Source organism: Cebus imitator, unplaced genomic scaffold, assembly GCF_001604975.1.
Source record: "Cebus imitator isolate Cc_AM_T3 unplaced genomic scaffold, Cebus_imitator-1.0 Scaffold27, whole genome shotgun sequence".
Taxonomy (NCBI): Eukaryota; Metazoa; Chordata; class Mammalia; order Primates; family Cebidae; genus Cebus; species Cebus imitator.
In genome coordinates this window covers 14654484-14668440 of record NW_016107342.1, presented here as the reverse complement: position 1 = coordinate 14668440, position 13957 = coordinate 14654484, and the positions used below count along the sequence as shown (strand labels likewise).

Below are 13957 nucleotides of genomic sequence, written 5' to 3'. Positions count from 1 at the left end.
CCACCGTCCCTCCCCTATTTCCCCCCAACTGACCCCAGTGTGTAGTGCTCCCCTCCCTGTGTCCATGTGCTCTCATCGTTCAACACCCGCCTATGAGTGAGATATGCTTTCAAAAATAGTAAAGTATCTTGGAAAAATGTAAAGGTAATTAAAAATTTAAATGCATTGTAATAAAATATATGATCAAATTTGAGTAATGTATCTTTCATCATTTTTAAATCAATTGTAAAATAAATTAAAAAAAAACTCATCTGTTTATTTGTTCTATCTAACCATGGGATTGGCTAGAATCAATCTGCCTATCATTATTATATACTGATTTTTTATTGTATAAACAATTATTAAATAAATTACTTTAAATCAGTTGAACTCAGTTTACTATTTGTTTCATCATTGCACATGTGCACTTTAAGATCTCATTAATATTTTCAAAATGGATTCCTTTCTCCAAAAATGAATTGTGTATGATATTATAGATGGCTACAAAAAGTTATTGATGCATTTCATTCACTTGAATTTAAAACTTCTTTATAATAGGTTTTAGTGCATATATACAGTATTAATAATTTGATTTTAAAACTCAAAATAACATAAAATGGTACCAAGTTGCTTTTATCTAGAACATGACATGGGTCGTACACATGAGAGAACTGTGACAGAATTGTGCTACTTTACAATCAGGACATTCATGATTTTACACAAATGCATTCAATTATTTACATCTCTAATTGATTCATTTTAACGGTATCATAATTTCAATCCACTCTAATGTTTAATGTTCTCAATTACAAATTTTTAGGCTCAACTTCATCTTTTATTTAAACCAACACAATTGAATTGCAGGCACTAATCATTCAAGCTGATAGCACCCATCTCATTTCCTAGGGTTGTGAATAAGGTTCCAGATTTTATTTACTCAATTTGATGTTTATGTTATTGTAAGTAATAGTGTTATAATAAAACATAAGAATAAAATGTCTTTTCTTTCATATTTAAAGTATTAATCACACTGTACAAATGTGAAATTGGAACCAACCTAATGCATTTTATGAGTAATATCATTGCCATAAAATAACATTTTCTATACAATTTAATAATACTGATATAATATCCAACAATCCCATCATTATAATATCTAGTTACCTTAATGTCACTTCCATTTAAACACATTCTGTTTATGCGACTGCCATTGGGTCGGCTAGAATCAATCCAATAGATGAATTCTTCTCTGTAATCAAAGTCTATAGCAATAACATTGTTTAATCCCTAAAAATAAAAAAGACTATGTTGTAAATAATAGTTAATACAAATAGGTATAAAATATTTTAGGAGTTTACAAGAATCATTGATTTCCTTTGAGCCTAAATAGTTCCATTTATTGTAATAAATAGCGTTTGCTACCAATTATCACTAAAAGAATCGTATGTTTACATTTTCCCCACATCATACATTTAAAAGATACGATATTAATTTGAAAATATTTATCACCTAGGTCACAGAATTTCAAAATAATTATAGTGGTTTAAATAGTAATATGAAAATAAATATAACATCTTTTAAGGAGATGAAGTTTAAAATTTCCACTATAGGTTAATATAAAACATAAAATTTATGTCATTATAATGTGCTCCATTGAGGAGCATGAAAAGAGCATACATCTACATTGAAAATCTAGAAACTGGATAATCAACATGTTTTTATTCCACATAGTGGAAATGTAAGGAAATGCCTCCCCTCAGACTCACGTTTACGCATTTTTTAGCAGGTAGCAAAACAGAACACGAATTGATGGGTTTCTGGATGCTACAGCTTTTTGGTTTGGCAGTTCTGACATTTGCTCTGATTTGAGGATCTAGAAATCTTCTTAGCTGCAGAATTATTCAAATTAGTTTAATTCTCACTTATTGTTAAAGATTGTATATTTACTATCACAAGGCCTAACTAATTTATTAATATATACATTCTATTGATCAGAAAATAATGCTATAGACATTTGACAAAGCCTCAAGGGATTTCTGCCGTGTTTTTATATCTATGGAGAGCTTGCTTACAGCAATATTCACCATAAAGTTGATGCTATGTCTCAAATTGTTTTAGAGGGAAATTTATGAGTAGTTGTAATCCTATGGGTAAAGATAAGCATCCTCAGAGAGACAGGGGTTTTTTTGTTTGTTTTGTTGGTTGGTTGATTTGGGGGAGGAGGGAGAAAGAGGAAAATAATTCTCAGGTCTGAGTTTAGTTTTAACATCTAGTCTCAAAATTCAGAATCTGATGATAACAATAAAACTAACAGATTTAAATCGTTCTTTGTAAGATTCAAGCCAAGGCAAATGATTACTCTTCAGATATTTTTTTCAAGGACATTCAAGACTAAGGGTGTTCTATGTATAGAAGCAAATAAGAGAAGGCTCTGGCAAATACTGCTTATTTTCCCTTCTCACAGCAAGGCTACATTTTAGTAATAATAGTGTTAAAATTATAGGTTCAAATATTACGCTTTTATTTGGCTTAAAATGAGCAATCTCATTTTCTTGAGGTCCAGGTTATAAAGACAACCTGCAATAACCCAACCCTACAAAATCTGATGCCATATAGGTTATAAACAAGAGACACAAGGCAATAACATGGCTTAGCGCAAATTCCTTGCTAAGCCAAGATAAATAAATGCAAGTATCTTTCCTACTGACAACACTATAAATCATGAATAATGACTATTAAGTGCTAAAAAAAAGGGTAACTCATATTCAGTCACAGATTCATAAGATTCATTAAATATCCATTTACATTCTAAAAACTGGAGAACTCCTTAACTAAATACACATAATCATATATATATATAGAAAGTATGCAAAATAAGAAAAAATTCTAAAATATAAATTGAACACATTTGAGACAAGTTTGCAGAGGGCTTAATAAATTCATTTCAATAGTAGTTTACAATATCCTTTCTGTTCAACTGCTTCTCTCTCCAGAGCAATAATGTAAATAGGTTAGGATTCTGTGATGGCTTGGCAATTCAGGTGGCTAAATTAGAGAGATTTACAGGGAAAAAGTAGAGATAAACTTGTCTCTAACTTTAGCAAAAATATAACCACAATCCTCAGTCATGGCAGAATTATCCTATTCCTTCTTTACAATAATCAATTTAGATAATAAAAATCCAATTCCAAATTTAGCAAGTCAATGAAAATAAATTAAAGCTACAAATGCAAAAAAATTGAAGCTCTAAATTCTAGCATATCTATCTAGCCAAGCTGGTCATTTTTCTACAGCTTTACCCTTAATCCCCACAGAAAACAGTGCAATGCTCTCTTTGCAGAGTCACAGGCAAGAAACATTAAAACACCCAGGGGCATGGTCACAATCATGTCTAACAACTAGAGTCATCCTAGTAGCTTCAGAGTCGAAAATTGATTTCATCAAAATCCTATTTGCTTCTTTCATTTCCATAGCTAAAGACTTGCACCCTTTGGTTGGAGATGATTAATTTAGGAAATTGTGTTTTGTTTCTCTACACAATTTTACTGGAATAAAGACACCATTCCAACTGAATTAGATAATATATTGAAAAGGTACTTGATTAATTTTCATTCCCAAAATGTACATCATTCAAGTTTCTAAATATAGTATATCAGTTTAAGTTATAGCTGACCTTACTACAATTATGTTGTAGAATATAGAGGACAAGAAAAATTTCCATCAGTTGTTATAATTTGATGCAATAAAACATTATGAGATTTTTACTAACTACAACAAAGAGAATAAAATTTGTGATATTAGGATAAATCATTCTCCCTAATCAGCTATATATAAAAGTTCCAAATAATTAAGACAAAGATATATTATCTTTTCAGTTATTTTGGCTGTGAGAAAATGTGCAGAGATAATTACTTCTGTGTTCTATTTCATTTTGCGTATGTAGACAGACTCTCAGGAAAAAGATGATGGTTTCTACTGCCTAGAACTCCTTTAAAATTTCTGTAACACTGTGATGAAACTGTCAGTAAAAATATGTTCCCTGAAAGAAATGACATATTCCCAGTAGCCCATAGGCAAAATTGGACAGAAAGCTTTCCATGGGTTCTTTGGGTCTCTGTTTCCTTATTCAATGGACACCATTAACAATTGCTTTCCGTATACAATTGTGTGTGTATACAAATCTGAACATACAAAGGTGTGTTCAGATCCTTCACGAGGGTCTTCATCATCCTCACTGCTTCTTCATTCCCATATGTACTGCACTAAGAAAGCATCTGACACTCATCCCCACTTAGGTACTAATGAACGACAACAGTCTAAAATGTTACCACCAGGAGAAAAGAGCTGTATTAAAGTGTGCATTAAAGTGGTTCTGTTATGTGAAATAGACTTAAATGATGCATAGAGTAAAAAAATCATTTTGTTCCATTAAGAACAATTTCTGACAACACATTATCTGTGAAAGACAACAAAAGGAATACTGGTAGAGATGTCCTGAGCTACAGGGTTGGAAAATGAAGCAAGAAGCTATCACCAAAGCTATATTATAGCTCTGTCATGAAGACAATGAATATCATTCTGTATTAGTCAAACTCATGGTTCAGTTCAGCTGAGCTTAAAAATAAGAGTACTCTAAAGAGACAACTTTATTCTTTTAAGCTGACATAGATTCTAAATGATCAGAATGCTATGTATATACGTATATATAAAACAATAACCTAGTGAAAAATAAATAAATATGTCCTTGTTCCTGAGACTATACCAGAAAATAAGTGGCTAATGCACCTAACTTTGAATTTATAGAAAGGACTAGAAGGGGTGTGAAGTCATATCCCAAGAAAGACAACTTTTTAAATTTTATGATTTTGATATCAGTTTAGAAGTGCAGGAAAATGTTTAAAAATACAGAAAAAAATATATTTAAGTTAGAAAAAGTAGGAAACTAGGCAGCAAAAAAACTTTCCATCTTGAAGCAGTTATGTATACTTCATATATATGTTTTCTCCTTAAGTATTGCTCTTATATTATTTACGTCTTAAAGAAATAGTTGTGCATTCTTATATTTTAATTAAATTTTTGTTAATTTTTTATAAACAATATACAAATATTTTATATTTTACTCAGTCTTGTAAGATACAAAATTAAAGAAAGAAGCAGTATGATATGGTGGATGTTGGTGGCACACTCCATACTCCGAGCAAGGGTGTTAACCTCATGGCTATTCAGGATAAGGCAAGAGCACATATCTTAAGCACACGGAAAGTCTGAAAACACTGGTGAAATGGAGAGCAGGTCTCTACATCGATGTAGCACTTGCTACACAGCTTGAATTTTGACCAATCAAGAATGTAAGCCCTGCATTACTACACTTTTCTGTTTTTTTCTGAGTAGCCAGAAATCTTGATTTTCATCTGAAATGCTTATTTTTAACCTGTGACATAGAGGAAGACTAAAAAATACAACTCTGTTAGGATGGGTCAATATCCTACTAGCTAGTGGATATTTACACTTAAGGCTAAATCCTGAAGAAAATGAATGAAGCTCTCATAAAAAGCAGTGGAGGAATATATCAATGAGTAGCAAAAATATTTTTAGTTAAGTAAATCTTCCTTATGTTGCTGAAAATACACTACGGGAATGGTGTTCTTCATTTATACTTAAAACTGGCATAAACATACTAGAAAAATAAGAAATAACCTTAATTTTGGCACTTTGTTCTAGACCATGCTTTCATATATTTGTGTCACTATTATACAGTTTGAGGCACAAATAAATTTGTAGCAGAACAAATACAAACTAAATATTTTCAAAGAAAATATTTTTCTTGACAACTAAAAGTATGCTTCGCATATTCTAATAGCTAGGTAGTTCTACAGCTCTAACACATACTAAGAGTACCCATGTTAAATGTTACAGAGTCATCTTGGGAGTGTCATACCTGTTTTAAAAGTGTGTAGTTGGAGCCATCAGTGCTAATTTTCCTTATCTCATGATGATCAGCAAGAATTAAAAAAGGTTCTTCATCTAAACACCAACACAAAGAACATATTAGGCTTTAAATATTTATGGTTCTCCCCTCTGCATAATTTCAGTTTACCTTAGCAGCAATGTCATTTCAAATATAGTGCTGATCTGGTAGGTTCAGGCTTTAAAGAATCATACTGAGCAACCTAGTTGGCAGTAGAATGAAAAGGCTGCACACACTCAGGCAGTACAAAAAATCTAGAAAATTCTAAGTGCATCCCTTACTTACCCTGATTCTTGACATTCAGATAGTTTATTTGGAGTCAGTAGAAAATCTCTGCTGTTAAAATCTGATTATCTGCATGAATTGCAGAAAAAGATAATCTTACCTGCCTTAGAAACCTACGGTACAGTGAAAACATTCTTTTGATCAGAAAATTTTTTCTTGATAATCAACTGGCTAATGCTCTCAAGGATGACCTCAGTGAAGACCAAGAGTATCACTGCATATTTATACTCTTTTACCTGTCTGAGGGCTTGTCTTAAATAATTTCTGAACTCCAGGTTCTAAAATATTTGTTTATTAATTTTATCTTTCTCCATGAGTCTTATTTTTTTAATGCTATAATAGTCCTTATTTCTTCCTTACCACCTTGTCCAATGTCTTTCAGTATCTCATTTGTTTTAGAATCTAGGACAGAGAATGATAAAGAGCTGACCATGCTCAATACACAGGAGATCCTCTAAACCATTAGTGTTTGGTTTTCTCTTTAGAATTTATTTGGAAACAAAATGATTTCTTGAAGAAGATAACTTCAGAAAGATTTTCTTTTATGTTTATTTAAATATATATCTAAATCATGCAAAGTCAATTTGACCACATTTTCAGTGGTTATAATCCTAGATCCATTTGACGAAAAATTTGTTCAAACATTTTAACATCTTTTTTTTCTAAGACACATTCATAAACTTATTTGCCAAATGAACAAACTTAATGTTGATAAAAATTAGAAAAATACAGAAGTAATTACTTCATATAATTGAATGTGGGTTTTATTGTAAATTATTTATTGTTATTGTCATTTTAAAATTATTTGAAATCATTATTTTCCTCCCTTTGTCTTTTAGTTTTGAAATTAATATGTAATACCAAAGGTATGACATAACATTTCCACATATACTATGTCACTCTTGTTAGATACCCCCTTCTATCATCCTTGATGGCATCCCAAATTAGTCATTCCCATCTTCTTTTCGAGGCCAGATTGAGACTCAGAATACTTTTCAACACAGAATTGGCTCTCAAGTTGAAGGTGCCTTGCCACTCTGTCAATATATTTCTCCATTATAAATATACACTTAGTCATGTTCTGCTTCAGTGCTTAGGTAATTCTGTTCTTTACAACTTAAACATATTTAATTTTTAAAAATTGTCTTTAGTGCAAAATTTATGCTTTAACAAGCATAAATGCTTTAAGAACACATTTTTATATTTAAAATTTTTATTAGTTTCTAAGTGTAATTGCTAATGAGAAATAACTATGGTGTGGATACATAATATAACAAGACCCATATTTTAATCATTAGTATTCCTCTCCTCTACACAATCCTTTATTAATGTCTAAAGTAGTGGAAACATTGTCCATTTTAAGATTTAATCTCTTCACTTTGTCCCAGGTCATTAAATGCATTATGTAGCAAGCATTAAGATGGACGAAAGCAAGTAGGTTGGTAGATAAACAATGGGCTCCAAATAGTGCTCAAATTGATTCAGGGAAGGATAAGTGTAAGTGACAGCTGAATGAAAAACTGAAAGGAGTTTTGTCTTTTTTCCCCATAATGTGTAAAGTTTTAGCTAGTTAAAAAAACATATTTTAAAATTAACATCGTGATAGCTATTTTATTAAAGTAGCTGAGAAAATAGCTAATGTGTTAAATGTTGCTACTTAGAATATCTGTATAAGAAACTGGCAATAACATCTGATTCACTGTACTTAAAAATAAGGGTAATGGAGATGCCCTTAGTCACCATTTTTTTGCCCATTTAACGGTCATCACCATATTATTGCTTTGTATCATTTCAATGTGTGTGATTTCTTGCCTAACGGATTAAAGTTATGTGCCATGCTTTATTAAATTTATAATTTATAGGCTCAAACACCCTACTTGGAATAAACAGAAGTTTAATAATATTTGCTGAATTACTGGAAGAATTCAAACAGTTCTCTATAGCTGACTTATTATTACTATTGTTGTTTCTTCTTATTATTAACCTGTTGTTCTCTCTAGCACACATGTATGAGTATGTGTGGTTGAGGGGAGAATGAAAAATATAATAATGTCACAATAGTCTTCCTAACAGTTTTGGTCAAACCTGCTCCCAAGAACATGTGATTCAGCAGGAAGTAGTGCTGGAGATAGTTCTTTTTCCTTGTGAGCACTCTCAAAATCTAGAAAACACTCAGTAACTCACAAGGCCATAAGGCAATGTTATTACAAACACGGCATACAAAATCAGTGACAGATTCTCATATCAAGGAAAGTAGAGGAGGATTTTGATTTTTCAGAAACATCAAGGTGGAGTGAATTCAATAAGAATGGCTATAAAATTCAGGATCCATATGTACAACTGAGGTTGGATCAGTGGGCAAGTTCAATTCGATACCTGAGAGTGATTTGCAGCCATTTGGGTTATCAGGTTGTATTTCATACCCATCTGTACAGAGGCACTTGTAAGTCCCATACGTATTGATGCATTGCTGGCTACAGGGAAAGCCTGAAGAGCATTCATCAATGTCTACACATGTTTTGCCATCATCCTTCAATTGGAATCCAGGCCAGCATTTGCACTGGGAAAAGAAAAACGAGTATAATCAATTCATATCATTGTCACTGTCTTTTCCTATTGGGTATCTCTTTAGCATTAAGCAAGAAAAGCACTTGAGAATAGATAAAGGCAAGTCTTTCTGTCTCCCAGCATTTGATCTTTGATGGGAATTATGTATATTATGTAAAGTTAGTTAGAAAGCATTTTCCCAAATATCTTCATTTGATCTTTGAAAGTTGGCAAGATTGCAAAAGTTGATTGACATTGCTAATGGCATGTGTTTAGAGATTAGCAAAGCAAAAAACAGAGTTAGACTTTCTATTTTTATTATTTTTCTGTTGCATTACATTGTCTTTTTAGATTTTAGCAATTATAAGAATTAATCCTTACACACAGTTTTGAAAGTTTTTTAACATTGTCACAACGTTATTTCATTTGAGCAGTATAGAAATCTATAATGTAGATATTATGAGGTTGGTACAAAAATAATTGTGGCTTTTGAAATTACCTTTAATGACAAAAATTATAATTGCTTTTGTACCAATCTAATATTATCCATAGTTGATGAGAAATCCAATAGCATGAAGATGAAGTTGTTTAGATAAGGCCAGCAGAAGATCTTGGACACACTGAAAATTTTAATGCATAGTAATTCTCAATTAACATTTATTGACTGTGTTTGATTCCATACCTAGATATGTGGGTGTCTGAATAAACAGTAATATTAATGCAGTCATTTTTTATCTGAATACCTAAGTTAGTTTGTATCATCAAATCTTTCCTTCAGCATCTCTATCATGTTCTAGTTGTCCTTCTGATGACACATGATATTAACTAACTGGTATGTCAACTCTTAGAGTACAAACATTATGCCACATGTACTTTTTTGCCTTCTTATAAAGGATGAGGTACTTTGACTGATCATTGTCATTCAGTTCTTTTATCAGTCCCTGCCAAGTAGCATGTGAGAATTATTATTACAGAAAATTAACCTATACTTGGTCAGATCATTATGGCAATAGTAATCTTTATTAAGACTGATTAGTGGTCTTCGAATAAAGGAAATTGTAAGTATTTAGTAGGACAGTGAGTTAAGAAGGATTTCAGAGTTGTTAAAAATAACTAGTATTCAAGGGTTATCCATACTAAATATTTCAAAATCTAGATAAAATTGATCATTTATTCTAGGATAAAAGTGATGGCAGAGTTTTGAATTTATTAACAAAGATATTAGAGAGATATATGTCCATATTAATAAATAATCAGTAAACAATTTAAGAGTAGAATTATTTTTTAAGTACAAGGAATGTTTTCAATACTGGGGAAAAATGCAACAAAGTAACATCAATTTCATCTAAAAGTAATTAAAGGATAAATAAGTATTTCCCCAATTTTGTTTACAAGAAATAAAACTTTTTAAGCTCTTAGCACTTGCACCTGTAACAATTGACACCAACATGTATCTAATAATGCCCAGAAATTATAATGGACTTTTAAAATCTCTAGAACCCACTTAGCAAGCCAGTGGGTTAAAATGAAGGGAAAAATCACAATTTGATTTCCCAAACTCCTTCATTATATCTCGCTGACTGACAATATTAATTTTCTTGAGAAGACCCATCCTGCCACCAGGAGGAACTGGCGCTTAACTACGGCCAGAGAAAATGGCATACTTAATACCATTAACTGTACACATTAAAAAATGGTTAAAATGGTGAATTTTGTGTTGTATATTTTTACTTAAATTTTTTAAAATAAATATTTTTTTTAAAAAGAAAATGAGAAATTCGACAGGCTAGTAATTAACAGATAGGTTTAAAAATTAAGTCATGTAATCATGTAGTCAGGAGGCCAGAGGTTTGATTAGTATACACAGAGCAGTGTTGAATCAAGAGTCACTTTAGGACAAATGAAAGGAAATTTTATAGAATGTGTAGAATTCCTCTAAAATAGTATTATCTAATGAAACAAAGTGCCTCACCATTTTAATGGTGTTTCTGAAAATGACTTTGAATGCCTCGTGTCAGGCTTCTACAAGTACTATATCAAACAGATGGCTTGGATAAAAACCCACAATGAAAAATTAATTTTATGAAGGTAAAATTGATTGTTACTGTAATATAAAATTGTATAAACAATATTTGTTTACAGAAAATTTTTAGAATTTTTTCATTTTGTTTGAAAGAACGTTTATAAAAAGATAATTTATTTCTAAATCTGCTAATCTTATTTTAATAAAAACATTTTTGCTCCCAAATACTAAAAAGACATCTGTAGGAAATTCTACCAGATTAGCTTTCACAAATTGAATAAAAGAAAATAATAATCTTTTGCATTTTCAAATATATTTTATAGAAAATATGATTAGAATGTTCTCTTTTACTTAAAAAGACAACTTTTAGGAAACTGAGATTTACATGTATTCAGCCTCATCTTAAATTTCTCACCATTTCAAATTATTTAGAATTTTCCTGAGTTACATTAATTTTTATAAGAAAATATAGCTAACAAAATAATAACTAATTCTTTCCTAATTCTTTGCAGCTTTTCAAGTGACATGACAAATATTGATCATTTTCTTTCTACTGTATACATCATAACTTTTTTTTCCTCCCAGAAGTACATTTATTTTTTACATGGTAAATTATCCTTTCTATCAAAATAAGATTTTTGCTTGAGTTAAATGTTATTACTCCCTTTTGAATACTTAGATACATTGTATTTGTTTTACTGCAAACGTGCAAATTGTCCACAGTCCATAAGTTCTAAATTTTGCTTTCGTAAGCAATTTTCATTTTATTGCGGAATTTAGAGGATGATTTCTTGTCTTGTTTTGCTTATATTACAAGGAGAAGTAGGTTGCTGAATATTTTTCCCATTATCTGGAAAGAGAAATCTATCGGCTCACATATTTTCCCAGTGTAGTAGAAGCAACTTGTTGTACATAAAGCTTTTTACTCAGTTTCCTATCAACAAATTGACATATATATAACCAATATTTGTGTGCAAAATATATGTGCATATATACAGACACATACATAAATATAAACACAATATGTAAAAAGTTTTTTTTCAATCTTTGCTTAAAATTTTTATTTATGATTCTGGTGTCATCTTGAATTTTTGCACAAGTCATATTTCTATCAATAGATGTTTTATATTATTTACTAGCTTTGACAAGTGTATATATTTTAAAACATCATAGCAATTCTGTCTGATAACATATGTGCACACCTTGTGAAGGATCAAATACTTTTGTCTATTTTAACTAGAATTATCACTTCATTCTATGGCTTCTTAAGAAGACAAAATGAAAACACGGGCATTTATAAAGTATTAATAAACAAGTATTTATGTGTGAGGAATCTTTCAAGGTACTTAAAATAAGTATGACTTACATGTTTTTCTGGATGATATTGTCTTCTACCAAAAGCACTTTCCAGATATGGTACAGCTATGTGCTAATACTCTCATATGAAGGCAATTAAAATAACATCAAACCTTAATTTTGATGTTATTTCACAAGGTATACAATTGATATTCTATATGTTTTGAAATTTACTATCAAGTTTATCACAGACATTAAATACACATGGAATAAACACAAATAAATCTGCTTTGAAATGTATCACATAGAACACACACACACACACACACACACACAAACACAGCCAGGCATCAGTTAATGACAGGGATACATTCTGAGAATTGCTCTGTTAGGTGATTTGTCATTGTGTGAACATCATAGAGCATATTTGCACAAACCTAAATGGTATAGGCCATCAAGCACCTAAGTTATATGGTAGATCCTATTGTTCCTGGGTTACAAACCTGTACAGCATGTTATTATACTGAATGCGGTAGGCAATTGTAACACAATGGTATTTGTTTCTAAACATATTTAGAAAAGATACAGTAATAATACAGTATTATAATTCTATAGGACCACCACAGTATAGGCAGCACATGTTGAGCAAAACATCATTATATGGTGGATAACTGTATATATGATAGAACTAAATAATTATTTATAATGCCATGACTTAAAATTTTAATTAGTTACCTGCAATAATTCTAAAACACATTCCCTCATGTATTCAGGAAACATTTCTATGTTAATAGCATACAGTCACCAACAACATTTCTTTTCTGCTTCATTGGTTTTTAAAATAGTTACTGCCAAAATTAATTATTTGATGCATGCTCATCTCATTAAAAGATGTACTGGCTCATTTGCTTTGTTTCTTTCTGCTTGTAATATATTGTTTGCGAATAAGTTCTTCTTCTAAGTTTATAAGTTTAACCGCATCTTTTTAATATAATATTGAGTCTAAAAACCTTTTTTTTTTAAATATATATATAACTTTCATGGTGTTTCAGTCTTTTATCTCTAATTTTTGCAGGGAAGAATTGATTATTGTGGTTTTTATGTTATGTCTACATACTACATACAGTAAAATACTAACCAATGTAGCTAAGTTAATAATACCAGAAATTCAGAACTTAAAAACTGAAAATTGGTTGTTTAGTTGAATTTACTGTTAGATGAAATTGGCTTGTCATAGCATGCTAAGGCTGGCAGGAACAATGTCCCAACATTTTTGCCATACACAAATTCTCTACCATCCTTTAAAGAACATCTTTTAGCAACTGTAAAAACACTTCCATTGGTGATGTGTGATGTGGTTCATTCCAACATAAAGAATTCTAATGTTAGAAGCTTCTTCCTTGTATTGAACAGAATCTACTTTCCAATTCTTAATTCAAATCTTTTAAACAACTCAGATTAAGTAGGGTCCCTATTATGGTATTTCACGTATAGTATGTGAATACAGCTAGCAGCTTATCTTTGACCTACGCAGAACTTCTTCTGACAATGTGCTCCAGTCTTCAGAAGAAGACTGGAGATGATATATCCAGTCTAATGTTTCTGAATATACAAATTTGGATACACTCCAATTCATCATGGTTTCTCTTGATAAAATGTCATGTCTTTACATGTGCACAGTCCTCCCAGGTAGAGCACAGTAGAACAAAATCTAACAGCTGTAATGATCTTAATTTTCATTAGACTGCTTCTGTTGTTTATAGTAGTTACATCCTATTGAAGATTCATACAGAATCGTTGCTGCATTAAAAACACTGATTTTCAAAGGAATTGCTCTTAATGGGGTTTTACCATACTTA

General features: G+C 30.9%; 1 protein-coding gene across 3 annotated transcripts in view; it reads right to left on the bottom strand.

The window, feature by feature from the left end:
• The window catches only part of LRP1B (LDL receptor related protein 1B), a 1911091-nt gene that overhangs the window by 256595 nt on the left and 1640539 nt on the right, over positions 1–13957 (bottom strand). For all 3 annotated transcript variants that reach the window (XM_017523186.2, XM_037736613.1, XM_037736614.1), the window contains exons 56-58: positions 8609–8792; positions 5918–6003; positions 1144–1266 (exon numbers count right to left, since the gene is read on the bottom strand). In XM_017523186.2, coding sequence (XP_017378675.1) covers positions 1144–1266; positions 5918–6003; positions 8609–8792 — 393 coding nt within the window. The remainder of the gene's footprint in view (positions 1–1143; positions 1267–5917; positions 6004–8608; positions 8793–13957) is intronic.